Source organism: Xenia sp. Carnegie-2017, unplaced genomic scaffold (assembly GCF_021976095.1).
Source record: "Xenia sp. Carnegie-2017 unplaced genomic scaffold, XeniaSp_v1 HiC_scaffold_6, whole genome shotgun sequence".
Taxonomy (NCBI): domain Eukaryota; kingdom Metazoa; phylum Cnidaria; class Anthozoa; order Malacalcyonacea; family Xeniidae; genus Xenia; species Xenia sp. Carnegie-2017.
In genome coordinates this window covers 20,375,644-20,397,788 of record NW_025813526.1, presented here as the reverse complement: position 1 = coordinate 20,397,788, position 22,145 = coordinate 20,375,644, and the positions used below count along the sequence as shown (strand labels likewise).

Below are 22,145 nucleotides of genomic sequence, written 5' to 3'. Positions count from 1 at the left end.
TAGAACATATTACAAGCAAGCTCAATAACAAAGAATAATATACTTCACAATGCGCGTTTGCAGGAACATTCGTTATAAAAAAGACCGCATATTTTGTAAAAGCCAATGTGGGCGCTGTGCTGTACACTTTGTGTTGATTTGTGTTATGAAATTTTATACAAGAAACATATTGTACTTATAGCGATTATTATGTCAAGGCTTTTGCCGCTGACCAGGAATTTAATCGGCGCGTCCCCGATCATCGCCCGGGTTATAGCATTCCCCATGACCCCACGAGGCCAACTCAATAGAAATCCTCACTTCTTGACTTCTTCACTCGTTATTGTGTTCTTATTTCGTTGGAACTGGCAGAGTTTGCGACTATTTTAATTTTATAGTCGAAATGACCGCGTTTTTACCGTCAAATCTTTTGGCATTATTTGCTGCTAGACCTCCCATACCATATCTTCCTCCTCTGGATAAACTAGGTCATCAGAAAAAGCCTTGGCCGTACAGTGGAATTGCGAGTATCGTTGCTGACTTCGAGGTATTAAATACGTCGATGATTTAATGTTGCAATACATTTTAACACCCCTGTGGGTGTTGTTGTTGCGTTTTGAACACTAGAGGAATGAAAAATCAGATATCTCGACAAGTATAGTCCATAGAATGCAAACCGCCTTATTTGACTATAAAATATTGGGTCGTTATCGCGTATTCTATACCGAAACAAACAATTCAGTAGTTTTGGCAATCGACCTGATATACAAAGATTTTTGAAAAACTTTGATGTTCACAGCTCAAGGGAAATATACGTATTAAAATTTTCCCGGCCTTGTTTGTTCTTGTGAAAACCACGTGATTGAAATGAAAAAAATATTTAGGTTTATCAACATAATTTTTCAATAAAGTTGCATGTGAAGCTTCTCAAGAATTTGATGTACTAGAAATTAAATATGATGCAATATATTTTTCTTATTCCAAAAATTTTATATCACCAAGTTGACAGCAAGTACATATCTCATATGATTGGGTTTTCTGATTTTTTTAAAGTCATATAATGGCTATTGTTTATTGTACCTCATTGTTTTAAATCAGTCATAAATCCAGATGATATAAGTAGACAGCTACATTAAGTTGAACTTAACAAGTTATTCTTATTCCCTATCTGTTTGAGTACACAGAATGTGAATTTTGATTTCATTTGTAAAGTAATTGAATGGAAAGGTCTAATTTAATCAATTGATGAACTTTCTTTTTCTATTGTGTTTAATTGGATTTGCTCGCTTTGCGTGATTTTAATAAGATTTTTTATACAAAGAAATGCTAACATATTAATGCTTTTAATTATACATATATTATTTTTCTAATGATTTTTGGGAATTTTGGTTTTTTCATAATTTCGGAGAATTCAAGTAGAACTTTTACTTTATTTAGAATAAAGTCAATAACATTTTTGAAATTTCAAGGTTATATGCACACACATTTCTTGCATTGAAAACTGCCCAAGCTCAACAATTCTAGTGCTTAGCTCGAAGTGATAGATATATTTAGTTAAACCTTGTAGTTTTTTCTAATTTTCAAGTGTTGAATGAATGTGCAAAACTTTTGAGCAACATTAATCCCCAACTAAGAGACATTGATTTTCATATTCCTCAGCAACTGACATGTGATTGTGTGTATAAGGTACATTGCCAATGTGGTATCTATAAAAAACTGAATCACTTCAAAAAGTTTGCAGGTGCTATCAGTAAAATTGACTCTATTTATTTTTCATAGGATCCTGAAGACACACCTGATCCAACTAGAGTTGAAAAAATAGAAAGAAAGGTATGTTTTTGGTTTCAGAGAGGTAAATTTTAAGTTGGTACATCAAACCAGTCAAGTGAAGTAGGTGAAAATTTGTGAAATTGGTAAGTTCCATATTTCAAAATCAAAGCAAACCTAGATTATCACTACCTACGTTCAAAAAACATTTTCATACAAAATCCGATAATATTACGCATTACTGCAAGACTAATGGAGCAAGCATTACTTTGGTGTATTCAGCAGCGAGGTCAGTAGTTTCTGTATGAATGTATGACCTGTCGGCAATCTTCAAAGCTCAAAAATATGTTTTCAATTGGCCAGTTATTGATTTTGACCAGTCTGCAGGCAGGCAACTTTAAGTGTGCTTTGACTGATCTGTAGGTTAGCTTGCAAACTTTCCTTTAATACAATTGGTCAACAAAAGAGCAAAGAAAACCGTCATTGGTCAATTTCTATTGACTGGTCTGTCAGGTCAAAAGTTGAAAATAAACACATCGCACTCAATACAAATCATTGTTCCAACTCAAAGTCTGTATTATAAGGATATTTTAGTGCACTAAATGAAAAAATGGTTGTAACAGCGCTTGAAAAACCTTATTCCGGATTTCAAAATATTCCTGCTTTTGGCCTATATGTTTGAGGCACACTATCCCTAAAGAGCTGAATTCTAAATTGAGAATGTTAAAGCGGATGCTGAGCTGATCCCATTGTTGAATAGGAAATTATAAAAATGTAAATGCATTTCACTGCAATTTTAGAGCTGAAGTTTATATCCCTCTGGATTAAAAACAAAGATCAAATACACAGCTTTAATAGTACTCATTACATTTTTAATTTGTCATGAAAGCACAACGTTTTCTTTATAAAGTTTACTTTTTTCTGTAATATGTCTCTGCTAGTAATTAGACCTATTTGCATTTTATTTCATGTGCTTAAAAAGTCTTGAAGATGCAGAGTTTATCTTAAAAATACATTTTCATTTTTGAGTTATTTAACAATATTATGACTTATGATTTTTGAGATAGGGCAAAAAGTTGTATTGAGCTTTGCTTACATTTCAGAAAAATTTGAACTTTAATTAGTATTAATATATTCATGTCAGTATCAAAATGGTATGAAGGGGGTAAGATAAAAGGCTGGATCCACCACTGTTCTCATCGTACAACTTTTTAAAGAAGTTCAATAAACTTGTGAGAGGATCAGTTGTCAGAATAAACTTGTGAGAGGATCAGTTGTCATAATAAACTTGTGAGAGGATCAGTTGTCAGAATAAACAGTTGTTATTTTATAACATAATATATATATATATATCTAGTATACAATACATGATGGTGGTGGCTGATGGTAAAATATTTAACTAGAGCTGCAGCTTACATGTTGTATTTTTTGAAAATAGAAATGTGAAAGAATTAAGAAAAAGAAAGCGGATTTGGAGAAAGCTGCAGAAGAATGTAAGTTGATCCTAAATTGTTATAAATGTTCTAAATTGTTTTATTTTATGTTGCAGGCTGTTGGTGAAGAGTAGTGATTAAATAAATCTTATGTGATGTTTACTTTGCACTAGAACTTAGCACGAACCTTTAACATTGACAAAATGAAGTGCGTTGTGAACATACCTGTATTTTTGTACCAATATAATTTAAAAAAAAGCCTAACTATATTGCCTTTAAGTCAACTAAAACAGGAATAAGCTGTATTAATACCGAAATTTGTCAGGCAATGCAACAAAATCATTTGCCACTGACTCTTAACACTCCACGAAAGATGGTCAAAGTCACTAGTGTTTTAGTGGTTTGTACTCCACTAAGAGGGGACAAAACTCAACATCATAAAAACTGTGAAATTTATGCACTGTATGATATTTCTTTTAATTATTTTAGGGGATCCTCACACTGATCCAAATGCTGTCACAGAGGCATTTAAAACTTTATTTGTTGGAAGACTGGTAAGCAAAATTTTTTAGGAATAGGAGTTGAGCATTGCTTCGGGGCTGTTCATACGAGCCCAGCTAACTGGGATTCAGTGAGCCGTTAATTGATTTTGGCAAATGGAAACAGTTCTATTCTTACATATCATTAGATAAATCTTCTAGAGCAACTTCACTATATTTTGATTTAATAAGTATGCAAAACATTTAAAATTGAAACAACCAGTTTGGCCCAATTTGAGAATTTCAACAGGAATGGCTTGTGGCACTTAGCAAACAGCTGTAATCTTTAAGCTTGAAGTTTTGCCCCCTTTCAATGCCTCAAAATCAATTAACGCCTCGATGAATCCCGTGTAGCCGGGCTCATATGAACAGCCCCTTAATTAGATGAGTACATTGTTAATTGTTTTAATTATTCGTTATATGCATACCGTATGTAACCAGGTTTTTTTAGTTATTTACACCCACCATTACATGTATGTATAGTTAAGGTTATCGAGAGCTCACTATAACGGTCGGTCAACGGCAATGACCGCCCCAAAAAGCTTGTTGACCGGTTTGTTTACGTTACCGGTCATTTTGACCTACCTTATTTTTACGTCTTTCCAAGTACTCCAGTCGTGCGATGCATGGTAACAACTTTACAGCTTGAAACATCAACAGGAGAGTTTGTTTTCTCAAAAAATTATCTTTTCACCTTCTATGGTGCAAGTTGTGCCTAAAGTGAATGTTCGAACCAGGGAGTATTGTTACAAGGATCTTTATAGACTGTTGGTATTCCGATAAATTTGGCGGCATTCTTCTTCATAGCCAAACGTTGATTACTTCTAAAAGTTACTCCTTGCTTAACTCAGGAAATGACTACTCACAGCTTGTCGGAATGTTAGCCTATTCAGACACCAACAATCGTTTTAAGGACTTTGCCAACTTAAACTTTGTCCTTCTCGTCTACAAACATGTTTACATAATTGCGTAAAAGCACTTTCGTTAATACTTGTTTAATGTAAAAGACGAGTTTTTTCCAAATAGACATGTTTAGATATCTCATTCATTTGCGGCTGTGGACGTTTCTGTCGTTGTTTTGTGACCTGGTATGTTTATGAATGTGTCGGAGAGGTTTTATCTTTTTTAGAATTACGATACATCTGAAAAAAAACTGAAAAGAGAGATGGAGGTTTATGGTCCAATAAAATCGGTCAGTGTACTTAAAGTGCCTATATCGTGTTTTTGCATTTCTGCCATTTAAATAGTTCAGAGTACTTTAAAAATTTTTGTAATATATTTTATAGTTGGAAAATATGATTTTGCTGGATATTTTCGCACTCCAAGTTGAAAAATTGACCATTTTCATTATTTGACCGCCAGAATAAAAAAACTGGCAACTAATGTTATTTTTGACGTCACATCGGGAATTCATCTGATGCGTTTTGTTTAAAATTGGATGTATTTGAACATCCACGACACAAGATGTCATACACGTAGCAAATGCAACAATATAGCTATGCTTTTGAGGAAATTATGTGTAAAATACAGTGTTTTCTTAAAACGGGTTCCCGATATGACGTCAGATCTAGACATTCGCCCTAGTTTTTTTGATGTTAAGGTCAGGCAAATCATCACCGACTTTGAGCTCTAAAAATGCACGAAGATCAAATTTTCGATTTATAAAATATGGTCAACTTGTTTTTAGGACATGACGTTTTATAAGGAAGTATTTTGGCTTATTGAAAGCAATAAGTTGTCTTCAAGGATAAGAACTTTGAGTGATTTTATGATTGTCTGTATCTTCTCCGCATGTAGATTCAAATGGTGACCAATTCTACAACAGGAAAACCTCGTGGTTATTGTTTTGTCGAGTTTGAACATGAAAGGGACATGCATAGTAAGTTCTACCATTACAAGTTCTACCATTTGTTTTGTAATTAACAATTTTAGTTCTTTAATGAGCGCAAAGTTTCGAAATCGTTTATTTTTCTAAATGACCGTGTTGTGGTAAGTTGTCTGTAATGGTAAGTCGTTGAACACAGCCTGGTTAGTACGATGTTGTTGTTGGAACAAAATCCGATTTTTTTATCACGTTTTTAATAATTTTCTCACTGCAATGCCATCGATATCTACCACCATTTTTTCCGGTTGTGTTTCCAGCACTTTCAATTCCAATGCAATCAAAGTAATATGCTTTTATTCTTAAATCATTGCAGTGCAAATACTGTCGATATTGCCAAGTGAATGGCAACAGACGATTGCTCGCTCCTATGCCATGGCTAACACTACTTGATCCTTTATAATGTTTCATTTTAACTGGTGGGTATTTTGGCAAGTATAGGTTCGTATTACATTCGAATGCTTTTAAAACAAAGAAAATATTGTTTACTCAAAAAGAGGCAAATAGTTTTGCACAAATTCAAATTTCTGATCACGAAAAATACGTTTTAATATCTCTTGCAGTGCTAACTGATAAATTTCAATTCCACTCACCAAAACTGCTGTTTTAAAAACCTACAATGCCCTATTTTTGGCACTGTGTACAATGTGTTTCAAATGCACAAAGTGTTGCTTCACTTGACTTAAGTCCAAATCTAAGTAATGTTAAATCTCTCGTACTATAGCACTGTGTTGCGAAATAGAAAGTGATGTGATCAATTTCGATTAAATTTTGAAAGCTAAGCTTGTCTACTACAGTATAAGATTATGAAAAATTATACATTCGAATATACATAGGCGATTCTAGCTTTCTCTTTGACTTCAAAACTTCCTCCAAGTATTGAAATATCCCCTTGGAAAAGTCGTCCCCAATTTCACTCAATTCGAAGTGAATAATTGTTTTGAATGAATTAATGAAAAGTTTGGACAAGTTAATAAGAACTCTGAATCATGTTTGCGTAAGTATATGTGTTTTGTAAGTATGGAGTATTTGCCATTTTAAAGTTGAGGTATTCCCTTGTCTTCAGAAGCAATTTTATTTTACCTATATCGGAATAATTACGACGGTGTTTTCGATAGGCGGCTCTTATATATTCTCCGTTTACCTGTGATTCGAAATAGTGTGAAATGACTTACAGGTTATGATATAAGTCAAGTAACGGCGCCATTTTATACAAATTTTATAAGCTTCGGTTTTGATCCCAAACAAATTATATTTTATACCATAAAAGTCAAGCATGTCAACAACGATCCAGCGTTCGTCAAAATAAATTGAGCCCGGTCACGTGGCATTCAAGCTAAGCTACAGTCTCGAAAAAAGCAGAAAGAGTTAAATAAATATATGGGTCGTGTAACTATAAAACATTTCCAAATCGTGAACAAGTTTTATTTAAATAGTATTAAATATGCAATCTTATTTGAACTATATTCATTAAATCTACTTCATTTACTAGCCATGCACTTGATAGGCTACCCACATGTACGCATTTTGTACCTATTTTTACCGTCCAGCCTACGTGATGCAAACCTCGACTGAAATAAATCATACAAAGCTGTTTCTCGATGTTTGCTACCAATATTTTTCGCTACAGTAAGCAAATATGGGGTAAGGTTGATTGGTCGGTTTATCTTCAAGTGTTGTCGATTTCTGGTCTCGGTGTATCCACCTGCCTACCTTATAAGCTATGTACAAGGCAGTTGTTTGGTTTTTTTGGTGTTTGTTTGAGTTAGTCCTTAGTTGTTTCGTACCATTGTAGCCGCTTATAAACATGCTGACGGTAAGAAGATTGACGGCAGGCGTATTGTCGTTGATGTGGAAAGAGGAAGAACAGTGAAGAACTGGAAACGTCGACGTTTAGGTAAATAAGATGGTGATTTTTGAAAAAAATTTATTTATCAACGAGTGGAAGGAAACTGTCACTGCGAACAAAATGTAAAATAATTGGGGTATCAATCTAAGTTTTAGGAAATAATCAATCAATGTCAATCCTAAATTTTAGGAAGGATTTCAAGCCATAAGTAGGAACGTGTATTTTAGTATCCTAAATTTTTATCTGTTAGCCCTGGGCTCATATAAGTTCGTGAGTTCTTTTATGGGCTAGAAAGGGAGGACTGCTGCTACACACTTGGTATATTTCAATTTCATATTTTTTGTGCTATAAGTTACGTCTTTCTGACTTTCTATCAAGGTGGAGGGCTAGGTGGCACACGAAATGGTGCTCCTGAAGCAAACATAAAGCATTCTGGCCGCGTCGAAAATTTTGACAGGTATGATGAATGTTCGTTAGCTGTAAATGATTTGCCATAATCGTAATTCAGTTACTTGTTTTAGTGCTATTTTTATTGTGGTTTGAAAATTATTGTTCAGCAAAAGATTAATCCCATAGTTAACCATGATGTAACGTGATCAAGTGATTTTTCCCCCGCATTAAGCCCGTTCACACTATCCGATTAGTCGGATCACAAAAAATGGATCGTGTGAGCACATACAAAGCGAGCTTTCGACAGTCGGATCCGTCAGTCTTAAAATTCGCCGATGTTACGGATGTTCTGTTTGTTTAAATTAATGTTCCAATTGTGTCGCAGAGAGTACTTAAAAATTTCTTTTGTTCATGCGGGGCGACAAATGTAATAACTGTCATTTAGATTTAAGATCTTAACTGTCGTTTAGACCTTAATTGCAAATTGCATCAATTTTTGAAGAATATTACCAAACCTTTACAATATACGAACAAGGGGGAGTTTTGTTCTGAGCCAATCATAGGTTAGTTTACGTTTTAAAAATTAGCCAATCAGAACTCGCAAAACGCGAAAATGTAAACAAAAGGATTGAGAAATTTGCACTTTGTTTGAAGCCTTTGGGAGCTACGTTTTTGAGTAAATAAATATAAAAAGCAAAGATTCATATAAAGCAACACTTTTTCTTCAAATTCCTCTTGGGCATTTTAAAATTGCGATTTAGAACGGAATTTATCGGCTGTTTAATAGCCACCATTTTACACTCGCGAAGTAGCATTGATTATCTGCTTGGTTTACAAGGGGTTCACCAGTCAGAGCGTATGTGGGACTTTTATTCTGGCGCAATTAGATTGCTCCAACTTTCCATTGCTGTATGGATTTTGCAGTCTTTACTTCAGGCTGGTTTTTAAAGTTACTGGTCGGTTAATGAGGTTTTCTAAAGGAAAGAATTTTTTTAATCGTTAAAATTTTCACTTGACCCTTTTCAATGTTTGTACTATGCAATTATTATAAAACCACGTGTTTCATTTCATTAAAATTTTAAGTAGACAAGTTTGACATTTGCATTTCAACATGTGCAACTTGTACGGAACCTTAGGAAAACTAAAACTAGCAGTCCCGAATATTTTAAATTCAAGTTATATTATTGTCAAATTTCCAGGTTTTGTCTGAGCAATCACAGTTTGTAGCATTTTATTGGTGTTGAAAACATTTGCACGAATGCTCGGGTTGGTATAAAGCGAAGTTCATTTTAATGACAATAAACATTTCATATGTCTCAAGACTTCACTTTTACTCTGAAGCAATCTTCTGGAATTGAAAGACCCTGCCTACTCATGCCTGCATGTTGGATGAGACAGCGCCTAAAATTGACCTGAAAATGGATTTTACTATTTTTAGGGATCGCGAGCGAGATGAACGTGATCGTGGTGGTGAATATCGTGACCGTTCAAGGCGTTAACGAGACCGTGGCCGTGATAGAGATCGCGATAGACATGATCGTCGCCGAGAAAGGGATTGTGATGGTCGGGATCGCGGGGGTCGGATGACGTCGAATCTTTATTTACCAACGTGCCTTTGAACAGAGCAATAAAAATAATTTTGGAAAGAAATTTTTGAGAAAATCAAATTTTAACTAAACTTGAGAAAGAACTCTTAAAAAGTTATTATTGACTGTTGCATTAAAAGCGCTTTTCTTTCGACAATGAAATTTTTAAACAAACCGATGGGGTTTCAATGTACTCCTCCTTAGGCCCCATACCCTAATATAATTCTACAACACACTGAAACACACTGTGCAGTCGCTTTGGTCGCGGGACTAAAGCGAATTGATGCTCGCGTTAGTCGCTTGAACGTCAGAAACACACATGCAAAAACGAGCATGGCGATCATACAGTGAACTCCTTATATATATATATCTGGAATGATAACGACAATACATTTTATAGATAAAAAGTTGAAGCCAAAGTCCTAGTCTCTTGCGCGGTTTGTACGTCAGTTCCAGTCCTTCAAAGTCGAATATTCACGCGGTTTGTACGTCAGTATCATTCCCCTGAGTGCCAAACATACACGGCCAACATAAATTTTGAATACAAATTGCAAAAGCATAAACATATAAACAACATCACGACAAACAACACACGAGGCCAACTCTTCGTAAAAGGTTATTTTTTACGGTTGAGACTTTACTACAGTGAGCTCGTTGTAACTTACAACTTGTAACGAGGAAAAGCCAACTGAAAATTGACTAAAAAGACAATACATTGCTAAAAAGACAATACAATAGAAAATATGACGAGAAAATATTCAAGCATAAATTTTTCTTTCGTCGGAAGGTAAATTTTCAAACGGTGTCTGACAGTGTTTGTCTTTTTTTGTCATTTCAGTGGGTTTAAAGATCTTTTTTTCCGAAGAAAAAAGAAATCTTGAATATCCAGTTTCATAAAAAATATTGAGTCTATAACTCGCATTTTTACTTTTTACAGAGCGATTGTATTTTTAGTCGACTTTGATAGTGCTTGAAATACTAAATGGTTGTCATCTCGATATCAAAAATTGAATATCCTTAAAGACTTTGAATGTCATTTTTTTGACTCTGAAGATGACTACTGCTAAGGTTGTCGAAAAGTCAGTCAACAACAACAAAAACAGTCCTTCTCAGGACTATACCAACCTGGACGATCTACATTTACAAACATGTAACGATACTCCCGGGTTCAAACCATTTACCTTAAAGACTTTGATATGTTTTAAAGGAAAACCGCAGCGTAAGAGCTGATCGATCAAGTTCACCTCATCTTGCTTCTCTATTTATCACTTTGATTCACTTTCCGTGAACCTTTTCATTCCAAAAATTTCGTTATTTTTACGCTCTGATCAAGATCCGAACTCTGCCATTACCAAGGGACAAATTATTAAAAAAAATTAAAATGAACACGCGAGAGAATAGAGCCTGACGTGTGATGGCGAATGATGACGACAAATATTTTTTTGGCTTCAATTTTTGGCTTCGGTTATCATTCCAGTTATTCAAATGTCGAGTTCACTGCGACCAAATTGCGACTATCAACATGGCGTCTAGTCATCAGGCTAAGTTACTAGCATCTGTTTGCATATTGCACGTGCTGGAAGAGGTTGAAAAACGGGAAAAAATAATAAAATGAAAAGATGATCGGCTCGTCAATAAACAGGCAAAGGAGCGTACAAGGAGATTTTCTGCACTTGGTTCAAGAACTAAGAACCGATGAGGAGCAGTTTAATCTGTATTTTCGCATGAGCCCTCAAATATTTGATGAGCTGCTGGCTTTGGTTGGTCCATCTCTTCGTAGGCAAGATACTCAAATGAGGCAAGCAGTTGGACATGCTGAAAGACTAGCAATCACATTAAGAAGATTGGCTACAGGTGATAGCCCACAGTCTATAGCATTTGCTTATCGTCGTGGCGCTAGCACAGTTCGTGAGTTGTCTACAATACGTGTAATGCACTTTGGAGAGTTCTGGTCCCCACATACATGAAGGCTCCTTCGCAACCAATTGACTGGAGGAAAATATCTGAAGGGTAAAGTTAAAACATGAGTTACTTTATTGTAGACTTATGGTGCCACTGCATCATTGTTTGTTGTATGTTTTCAGATTTGCTTATACATGGAATTTTCCAAACTGCATTAGATCACTAGATGGGAAACATATCGCTGTTCAGGCTCCGAGAAACTCTGGATCTTTGTATTTCAATTATAAAAAACACTTGATGTTTGTATCAGGTATAATGGTATCCAAGTGGCGAATACTTGAAACAACCATTATAGCAGAACGAGAAAATGTGTCCAAAATTGTCAAGGCTACTTGCATTTTGCGCAATTTCCTCCGAACACGCCATGTTTCCTACAGTCCAGCTGGTTTCACTGATATTATGGATCCATCAGGAAATGTTCATGAAGGGTCTTGGACGCAAGAAACAACCCGTATGCTTGAACCATTAGCTCACAACAAACAAAGAAACTACAGTAGTGAAGCATCCAAAATCAGAGACGACTTTGCAATGTATTTTAATTCAGAAGTTGGTCAACTTTCATGGCAGCAGGAATATGTGGAAAGAACTTATTGATATAGTTTTATTTTACTTTTTTGTTGTAACATAGAGTAAAGCACAATTATTTTTCATTCCATTCAATGTCAAAAAGAACATCCTGGATTCTTTTATAGCCAGTGCTTTAAGGTAATCAGAAGGAAGCTTTCTGATTTGTAATGCATGCTTCTGCCAAAATGGTTGGGGAAGATGCTGATTGTTGAGTAATTTTTCCAAACTGCTCAGCAACCGCAGCTGGTATTTTGTAGGACCATCATCTTGAACTCTCTTTCTCTTTTTTGTGTGATCGTGGAGGTGATGCCGATGGTGTTGCTGCTCTAGATGATGAAGCTGAGGTGGATGAAATAGGTGATGGTAATGATATGGGCTGGAATGAGATTAAGTGCGAAGTCGGATCGACTGCTTCAGAAAACTGCCTGCTCTCCAGATTATCTACTGTGAGTGTCAATGCACCAATGCTGTTTCTTTCATCTGTAACTTCATTGACTGATTCATCTTCAATCACAGTGACAGACATGTTAGTTGATGTTCTATATAAAGAATTAACACTCTTGAAACCCACGATCATTATGCTACTTTACACATTCAGCCCTATACAGTAACACAATAATAAAAGGAGACATAAATGTTAATATGTATGCCTTACCGTTGACGCTTTCTGTAATCGTCCAACCATTGTCATCAAACCCCAAAACTCCCATGATGGTGTGAATGAGGCTGGAGCTCCTGATTTTATGGCAGCATCGTTTTTCTTTTTGTATCTGACGTATACATCTCTAAGGCTTTTCATTTTGGCCTTGAGCTCCTCAACTGATAAAATTGATAAAACAATATGCTCAATATGTCAAACAATCCTAATTTCAACAGACAACATTTCTTATCACGGTATCACTGAAAAATATCAAAGATAAATAAATTGCTCCTTACCTGTTCCTGTAAAGCCAAGAGCTCTCAGATCGTCTAGAATTTGATGCCACGCATTCACTCTCATCGGCTCATTTTTAAAATTTTTGTCTGCAAGATCAAATAATACAGGAAAAGTTGCGAAAATAATTTATTAGCGCTTCTTCTTAACCAGCCATCTTTGTTCACGTAAACTTCATAAATTGACATTTTCAGCTAGGAAACAATCAATCACATGAAAGCGACTGAGACGACCAAGGTCAAAAGTTCAACATGCTAAACTTCCAAAGCTGCTAGACTCGCGACTAAAATTACTAACTTAGTGACCGCGTAATTTTGTAGTTTTAGTCGCGCGACTAAAGCGACTGCACAGTGTTTTTCGGCCTTAACTGAATTTAAAAAATCTATCATTTCCGATTTAATTGATTCCGGCACAATAAAATAGAAGATATGTAGATGACACTCTGTTACTTTCCAACATCCCGGCTTTATTAAAACTATTTTAACAAATTTTATAAAAACGTCATATTCTCTGTTGATACGGAGGGTACAGTTCATTTTCTAGACATTAAAATATCAGTTGATGGCAGAAAATTATTTATAATTGTCTTAAAAAAAATTCGTAAAGGTCTTATTAAACTAGGTCAATTTATTATTATTTTTGACAACGAAAACGTCGCTTTTTTCTCTTATAACAAAGAAAACATCTGCTCCCTCACTCGTTTCGATCTCGTATATCAAATTAATTGCCCAGGCTGTAACAAATTCTACATTCGTATAATAAAAAGTAATGCCCAACATAAAGTTTTAATTAAAGCCATAGAAATAGACCAGAAGTTGTAAAATGGAATTATTGTGACGTTTCGTCTTTACTCAAGACATCTTCAGACAAGTAATAATTAGTAGGATGTTAAGACAAGATATTATATTTACAAAAGGTGTTAAATCACTACTAAAAGAGGCGGTGTCAAATGGATTACATGATAAGGAAGTTAAAGTGCTTATCTCACAAATTTTTTTTCGAATTTTCTGATTGAGGTAAAAAAATCATTGTAAAAGTTATTTTACAATTTTCTGATTGATGGCTTCGTTTATGAGATAAATGCGTTTCTTTTCTCAAATTTGGCAATAAGGGAGAAAAATTGCTGCGCGTTCAATTTGTTTGATGAGAGCCTGAATCGAGAAGTATGTGACGTAACATAAGGACAGGAAGTTTTGTGAAGTGTGATTTTTTGCTATAATTTCTACTTTATCTACTTCGGCTCTGCATCAAAATGCCCGATAGATGTGCAGTTTTCGGCTGTTCAAACCGAGCAAATTCTGCGGAAAGAATTTCTCTTCACCGTATGCCATTTTACGGTGATGAGCGTCCTGAAGCGAAGCGAAGACGTAAAATCTGGGTGAATTTTGTTGCAAGAAAACGCGCTCGATGGACACCGACTAAGTATTCGGCTGTTTGTTATTGTGATGGCAAAGAAATTTGGGCAAAGTTCAAATCTTTCCTGAGTCACATAGTAGACAAGCACACCAATTTGGATGATCCACTGTTTTCAAGTTGTTTTCATGGCCCCGATATTAAACCAAGGGAATATTTAAAGAAGGAAAAATGAAGGTTTATGAAGGCATTATTTAAAGATAACTTCCCTAACAGTTTATCATCATTCTTTGTTGTAATGTTTAAGGTTCAGTTGCTCATGAAAAGCTTTGTGCTAAATTGTTAAACCCACAGCTGATGAAGTCAATTCACCAGGCTTCACCAGTTGCTCAAACAATTTGTTTGGAAGGATTCCTTTCTGTCCTGAATCATTTTGCTCCAAAAATGATTTATTGTTCCTATGTTGGAATGTATTGCAGGTGGGGCGAAAATTTCCAATATGACAATGTTAGTTGTTTTGCAACTTCCACAAGTCTTTATTGTTTTAGACACATTTTGGCATCCATCCACTTCAACAACAACTTAAGGCGTGATGTAAAGATGAAGAATGATGGCACTTTCCAAATAAATGTGGTGTATCCAAAGTTTAAAAATGGTGAAGAAACTGTGAGGGATGTCAGAGTTAAGCCCAAATTTGGTAAGTTGTTGCTAAATGTGTTGCTTTGCATCATTTCATAGTATTGAATACGACAATAATTTCTTTTTAGAGTATGTGGATGAATTATTTGAGAGTGTGATGATGTCAATAAAAGACAAAGACGCATTATCAAATTCACAAAATCTTTGAAAGAAATGTCCCCACCACCAATGAATGTCATGCTGCAAAAGCAACCCAGATCTAAGGTATTAAAACAGGTCCGTCGAAAATGCATTGTGGTCAATGATGTCCCCCCTCAATTCCAGCCAAAATGTTTGACATGCAAGAAGCCAATGAAAGGTTACAAACATGGGGCAGATTGCCCAAAAAATAGGAAAACTTAATTTTCACATCACTCATTTATTTCATTTTCTTCGTACCCTCTAAATTCCAACTTTTTATCATTAAATTTTGATCTTATTGCATGGTATGCACATGCTGGTAATGGTTTCTTTCTTCTCCTAAGCATCCATAAATCATAGATGTGAATTCTCTGTATGCAACACATCGTAAAAACCTGAATATAAAGCCAAATCATTACTAATGTGTCATAACACTAAAATATACTTAAATACTGGGAAATAACATTATATGCTATCATACATGTTTTCAGATCCTGTTTTTCTGTATCGTCTTTGTTCTCTGGTTTTGTATTTCTAGCATCCATTTTTAGCGACCACTTTTCCAAACAAACTGGTCTGAAACCTGGGTGTAGAGTGACACAACATGGAATAGTTCACAGATCTGCCAGAACCGACTGGTGTGTTAAGCTTTCAGCTACAGACTTAAGTTTTTGGCAGCACCAGGCCTCTAGAGGATTCTGAAGAAGTGTAACTTGACAAAAACCACACTTGCACCTGATCAATAAAGAAAATCCCATTAAAAAATTGTAATCAGGCATCTTTTAACAATTTTTTACCCAAAAGTAAATAAAAAAAGCGATGTTAATCTTGAATAGAAAATTGCACGTTTATGTCTATATTTCATAACTTGAAACCTGAATTGAAATAAATTTCATAAGTTGAATTGTAATTAGAAATTTTATTACTCACCAAGAACTCAACTCAACTGTGTGATCAAGTCTTTTTTGTAGCATTTCAAGTTGCTTTTTATGTTCATTTGACTTTTCCACGTAGTCTTCATACCATGCTTGTTCGGCCATTGGTTCATCAGCGTATAGATAGGACTCGGACTCGCCGTGATTTTCATCTATTATATTATATTCCTGGTCATTAATGTTCCTTGTTTCATCTTCGATGACATAACGGGGAATATAATCATACTCCGAATCACATTGCGAACTATGAGAGCTTACCGAATCAGAATTCAACTCCGCCATCTAATCGTTGATAACAAGCGCTTGACTTGTTCCTTAAGTTACGTCACAGAGACTTGATCCAGGCCCTATGCCAATTATCAACTTTTACTGTCAAATTTCATATTTGATCAATAATAATTCGAAAACAATGCAGCGCATGAAAAAATTGTAATATAAGTTTTAGATTACTTTAGAAGAAGCAATACGAAAATTCGAAAAAAAATTGTGAGATAAGCACTTTAATGGTGCTGTTACACGATGCGATTTTATTAAGCAACTTGAGATTTTTTGCATTTTATCACAAGTTGTTTAATCATTGGTGTCGTGTATCACCTTCAAGCAACTTGCGATTTTTGAAATTTTTTCATTTTTTTAGTCGTAAATTGCTTAAAAAAATCGCATCGTGTAACAGCTCCTTAATAGTACATCCAGTTGTTCGTTGCCATGACCATGAACTTGGAGAGTACGCATGCTCAGATTAATTCTCAATTAAATTTGTGACAGAGCGAGCTCTGAATTTGGTGCTTGTAAATGCGCTAAGCAAATTTTAAATCATATATTTTTGACATACTTTTTGTCCTCTTAAGCTTGTTTTAACAAATGCATATCAAACTCATCAGCACTTTGTTATGGCACTCGTAATATCCGCGACAACGTTAGGAAGATTTTCATTTTTCTCTATAATTTTGTATCTGCATATTGCATGTCATATCCAAGCTTTCCTTTGATTAGACGGAAAATAGTTTTTATTCACTCTTACACCTTTTGCCTTTATAGTTAGTCGTTCTGTTTTTTTTGAAATAAGATTTACAAATGCCCCAACAGCATCTCCTAACCATTTTATTACCACTATTCTACATAAACAGTACTGCTGTCCGAATTGATTGTCCAAATTTTGTAGTTTGATCTCTTCTTTTTTTGACTTGTGTGTTTACGGTCGGAAAGATGGATTGTATTCAAGACAAAATCGTCGGTAAAATGATATTAAGACAAGAGTAACAATAAAACTACAGGAGCTGTCAGTGTCGGCCAAAAAATACCAAAACAGTTGTATATTTTAGTTTTGTTCATGTAAGTTAACATGCATGACAGTATAAGTCTGACGATAAGTTTCATATTCTTACCAACACAGTTGTATATTTTAGTTTTGTTCATGTGGAAGTTAACATGCATGACAGTATAGGTCTGACGATAAGTTTCATATTCTTCACAAAACTTTTTAACAAATTGCTGAATCTGAAATTTATAATTATCTTAAAAAAATGTTTGATGTGAGATGAAAACAATCAAAACATGTAATGATGATGAAACAATGACGTAAGCTTTGTGAGCACGTGCTTAACACTTACTCTTATAAGAGGGTCAAAAGTGCGTCATTTATATTCGCTGAATTTCAAAAATCTTGCAAGATCATCCATGAGTAAAATCATGGCAAAAGCTTAAAATAATGTTGTAAGATCTTGACAAGATCTTGCTAAAAATCTTGCTTGATCTTGCAGGAGTAAAATCTTGTCAAGAGCATGAAAAGATCTTATAAATAGCGTTTAAGGATTACATTTGGTGTTATTAGTGCAAGTGTTTTTGGCTATTTAGTTCTTCGAATATCTGCGTTCATTATATGCTGTGGTGAGAATTCAGTAGAAAGAAGGTTCGATGTGGAGGCTGTCGAAAAATGGCAAAATCGTGAATGGAATGAGACAAGAAGATGAAGAAAGTTACCAACAAAGTGAAAGTTGTGTTGAAAAAAAACAAATAAAGTAAAGTGGATTCAGAAGATTTTCTCTTTTAAAGTTAAACAAATAAAAACTTTGAGAAGGAAAGACAAGGATTGTATAAACATACCTTGATTCTAGTACAGGGGTCTCCAAACTTTATAGCTAGAGGGCCACATGAACTTTCATCCAGCATGTTGAGGGCCGAAGAATATAAAAAATTTACACGTTATCCTTCAGCTTTTTAAATTTTGCAGTGTGCTTGAAACGGAAGTAGGAAGTTGGGAGAAAAATTGACGTAAGCCACTCTTGCTAGTTGGCTTGCGACATAACGTGAACTTTCTGCACGAAATTTATTTTGTTTAATAATATTATTATTTTTGCTGAAGTGCCTCTGCGGGCCGGATTGAGAAGCCCAACGGGCCGCATCTGGCCCGCGGGCCGTAGTTTGGAGACCCCTGTTCTAGTAGATTGATTGTTCACTAAAATTTTTTTGTTGAAATACAAAATCTAGCTATTCCAACAGTAACAGGAAGTTTTATAAAGTACCTTTCCACGTACTAAACTGACCCTAGCCTATTTCGTAATCATAACCTGGCCTGAATGTAGTTGCCAGTCTTTGTAGCAGTGTATTCTATGATTGTGCTAATGTCAGCGCTGTTTAATCTAGTCCATGCAATATTTTTACTAAAGATTTATATCAGAATCATTTTTTTTTGGTGTATTACTTTATAAGATCATTGTCTCCACATAAATATTCATGAAAATTCAAATTTAAAGTTGTGTTTTTGACTCATGCAACGGTGTAGTATAAAATGATTGAAATCCAATTTGTGGTCCATGATTATTCTCATCAGGTAAGATGACAATTTGTGCTCGAGAATGTCGCGGTGAAAATTGATTAAAATTATACTCATCTACTGATGTATATGATGGATTCTCATACACATCAGGCATATTGGATAAGTTTGTTGATCCATGACTATCCCAATATGATGTAGAATATCCATCATTCATCTCTTCATTATCATCGTTTTTTATTAAAAAACAAAAAATTCTGACACCATCTGTCACCTACACCAGCAGAAGAAATCCAGCAGCAAATGCAACGATAGTGATTGGCTTTTCATACCAAATAGTTTCATGTAAGCAATACAATTATTTTAAAGTAAATAGTTTAAACCCGGGAGTATCGTTACATGTTTGTAAATGTAGATTGTCCAGGTTTGTATAGTCCTGAGAAGGACTGTTTTTGTTGTTGTTGAATGACGTTTCGACAACCTTAGCGGTAGTCTTTTGACTCTGAATTTTTGTCGATGATAAACACACGAATTTAAACATGTTAACGTTTCTTTAATTGACGTCATAACTAAAATTATTATTGTGATTGGCTCAATAGGAGCATGTCACCTTTAAAGACAACAGTAATCCTTCAATGCGTATTTAAGGTCTGTTTCAAACATTGCATTTACCTGTGCTCAATGCATTTAAGACAAAAGATAATAAGGAATTTTATCTCATTATCTTTTGTCTTAAATACATTCGGACAATGTAAAATGCAATGTTTGAAACAGGCCTTATAACGCATTGAAGGATTACTTGTTGTCTCTGAAACGTGGCATGTTCTTGGAGCCAATCACAATAATAGTTTTAGTTATGACGTCAATTAAAGAAACTTCAACATGCCTAAATTCGTGTGTTTACTTCTAAAGAAAGGTAAATTCTGTCTTTTTACTGACGAATACTGAAGTATGAGTTACATGGAATAACCAACTGGTCTTTGTGTAGGCCTCGTAATCTGAAAGCTTTCACTTTAAAATGCTTTCATCATGATTATAAGTCTTTGATCCTAAGAAACTTGTTACAGCGTTCAAACTCAACTCACTAAAGCTATTCATGCAATGAAGGTGAATGTTCTACCGTTTGAATTGTCAACAGTTTGTTCGATCTCAATATAACAGTTTAAGAATTTTAAAACTCAAACTAACGTCATATGCAGAGTTATTCATCATAAAATCTCATAAATGTGTTTCATATTTTCTTATATTATAGATCCCACAATGGTGGAGTTTTGAAAGTTCCTTTACCACCTGTGTCATTCACTTAATTACTCTTACTAGTTCGTCATTACTCATGTGTCATGGTGATTCATGGCCAAGAATTTCATTTGTAGTTTGGATTCTATGCTAATGTCAGCTGTTTGTTCATATAATGATGATGGGCCCCATTGTTGTATGAACCCACCTAAAGGTGGTCAACTGATACTCACAGAAGATCAACTCTGCACTAAGCATTCTTTGAGTAATTATAAAACTAGGGTATTGAAGGGCGGTCCCTTTTCCTTCGCTTGAAGTTACCACAACAGTGCATTGTGATTAGTTGTCTATCGAAATGGCGATTCATCATATCAGTAGTTTCTTTATTGGTTGATGATGCTCCTTAGTTCGTGTATGGAATGGTATCGATATATTGAATGAACATCGCATAACGGCATATGTACGTATGAACATTTACATTGAAGTGATTGCACTATAAAAATGGACTACATTCTACGAAGATGAAAAACAAGCGAGTGGAAAAACACGATCTATATCTTGTGGTTTGTAAGTTGAGTAGATATAAGTGTTAAAATTAACTTGTATGAGTAACTGCATGAGATAGTTAAAAAGGATCCTGATGGTCTATCTTTATAATTTGAAACTTAATCATGAAAAACACCCAACTTAAAAAAGTGTCACTAAAATTTGTCACTTTATGAGAGAAAATAGCTGGCTTTCACTCGCCCTTTTTAGTAATTTTATTGAACGTTTATTAAGAAAATTGCAATGATGAAAGTAGGGTTCATTGAATTACTAAAATAAAAATTTTACGATTAATTTCAACGATACAACGTAAAAACTTCGTGGTGAAAAAAAAGGAAGAGACTGACCAAGTCACCTGGATCAGACTGACCAGGACAACCCTTGGAAATCAGGTATTAAAGCTTTGTTCTTTTCAATATAATTAATTTCTGTTTTTGTTCCTTTATTGTGCTGACATTTATAACGTGTTTTTTATAGAGTAGCTATGTCTGTAGGCCTTCTAACTGGACAATGAATGAACGACGAAGTCAGGCAGAAACACCAAGAAACAAGTGTCGTTATTATAAGATGCACACTTGCTAATTTATTCATCCATAATGTCTATCAGTATAACGCATTTTCAAATTCGACCGTTAAAAATTTCCGCATAACTAAATGTTCACAATTGTTAAATTTCTGACAAAACACACGAGTGAAAGCCAGCTATTAATTAATGAGGCAACATAGAAAATTTCAATGGAATAAAGTCTAGCAGACATCAAAATTGTTTTTATGCAAGTCAAAACATCTCTTTAGTCATTTCATTTTCAATTGTTATTGGCAGGTGAATGGTCAGGTCCCTACGTACTGAATAATTTTTATACATGATTTATATATGGCTGATATTAGTTTTCGTTTTTCGTCTATTGATTACAATTTTTGTTAAAACTCTGCGCTATTCCATTTTTTGTGCTCTTCAGAAGTTTGCGCCTCTTATGTGCGAACAAAAAATAATTGCTGTGTCAACATGGTAGTCAGCCCACACTTTTATTGCTCCGTAAATTTAAATTTTTTATACGACTGTATAAGACGCACGATCTGACTACGCTGCATGTTAAAGTAGATCATCGGGATCATTGAAAACAACAAAAATATAAAAAATCATAAAACACTACAAAAATTTGAGGTAATTCTTCTAAATTTTTTATTTTTTCTTTTATTGGAGGGTTTTTTACCGGATCCGTCGGTTTTCCCTCCCATTTCGTTTTGGTTTGGAAAAAAAAACAGTGTCCACATTTGGGGCCAAGTGAAGCCATTTGTCATAACAATATTTATCGTAGTTATCATAAATATTCACATTTCTTTTCATTTCTTGGCTTTTGGGTACATCTCCCAAAACACTGGTTTATTAAATACAATGGCATACATTTAAAAATTGGCACGTAATTCATACATGTTGGTAGCCTGCAATTATTTAGCTACTGAATGAAATAGATTTAATCAACATAGTCAAAATATAATTATATATTTAGTATTATTTTACGTCAAACTTTTCAAGATTTGAAAATGCCATTTAGTTTTATGATCAAGTAATTTTCTAACCCTGGAATCCAATG

The 22,145-nt window shown here is 34.6% G+C and overlaps 3 protein-coding genes across 3 annotated transcripts; 2 read left to right on the top strand and 1 right to left on the bottom strand.

The window, feature by feature from the left end:
• The first annotated feature begins 236 nt into the window (after positions 1 to 236).
• On the top strand, positions 237 to 9,489 carry LOC124458525 (U1 small nuclear ribonucleoprotein 70 kDa-like). The gene is made up of 9 exons (XM_047008516.1): positions 237 to 526; positions 1,759 to 1,809; positions 3,185 to 3,239; positions 3,669 to 3,733; positions 4,848 to 4,910; positions 5,516 to 5,597; positions 7,396 to 7,497; positions 7,828 to 7,906; positions 9,278 to 9,489. The coding sequence occupies exons 1-9, from the start codon at positions 383 to 385 to the stop codon at positions 9,336 to 9,338; spliced, it is 702 nt and encodes a 233-aa protein (XP_046864472.1). The 5' UTR covers positions 237 to 382; the 3' UTR covers positions 9,339 to 9,489.
• A 4,625-nt stretch (positions 9,490 to 14,114) lies between these two features.
• Positions 14,115 to 15,088, top strand: LOC124457289. The gene is made up of 3 exons (XM_047007565.1): positions 14,115 to 14,720; positions 14,790 to 14,938; positions 15,009 to 15,088. Exons 1-3 carry the CDS (start codon positions 14,599 to 14,601, stop codon positions 15,086 to 15,088), a joined length of 351 nt encoding a protein of 116 aa, XP_046863521.1. The 5' UTR covers positions 14,115 to 14,598.
• Positions 15,089 to 15,616: 528 nt separating this feature from the next.
• LOC124458528 lies at positions 15,617 to 16,405 on the bottom strand. Its single transcript, XM_047008519.1, has 2 exons — positions 15,991 to 16,405; positions 15,617 to 15,795 (listed from the first exon to the last, which is right to left on the bottom strand). The coding sequence occupies exons 1-2, from the start codon at positions 16,275 to 16,277 to the stop codon at positions 15,675 to 15,677; spliced, it is 408 nt and encodes a 135-aa protein (XP_046864475.1). The 5' UTR covers positions 16,278 to 16,405; the 3' UTR covers positions 15,617 to 15,674.
• Between the last annotated feature and the right edge of the window lie 5,740 nt (positions 16,406 to 22,145).

Bases quoted from the DNA above. Each gene is read 5' to 3' on its own strand.
- LOC124458525 (XM_047008516.1), top strand. From the start codon at position 383: ATGACCGCGTTTTTACCGTCAAATCTTTTGGCATTATTTGCTGCTAGA. The intron at 4,911-5,515 runs GTCAGTGTACTT...CTCCGCATGTAG, and splicing joins TTTATGGTCCAATAAAATCG to ATTCAAATGGTGACCAATTC. The intron at 7,498-7,827 runs GTAAATAAGATG...CTTTCTATCAAG, and splicing joins CTGGAAACGTCGACGTTTAG to GTGGAGGGCTAGGTGGCACA.
- LOC124457289 (XM_047007565.1), top strand. From the start codon at position 14,599: ATGAAGTCAATTCACCAGGCTTCACCAGTTGCTCAAACAATTTGTTTG. The intron at 14,721-14,789 runs GTGGGGCGAAAA...TTATTGTTTTAG, and splicing joins TATGTTGGAATGTATTGCAG to ACACATTTTGGCATCCATCC. The intron at 14,939-15,008 runs GTAAGTTGTTGC...ATTTCTTTTTAG, and splicing joins CAGAGTTAAGCCCAAATTTG to AGTATGTGGATGAATTATTT.
- LOC124458528 (XM_047008519.1), bottom strand. From the start codon at position 16,277: ATGGCGGAGTTGAATTCTGATTCGGTAAGCTCTCATAGTTCGCAATGT. The intron at 15,796-15,990 runs GTGAGTAATAAA...TTTATTGATCAG, and splicing joins ACAGTTGAGTTGAGTTCTTG to GTGCAAGTGTGGTTTTTGTC.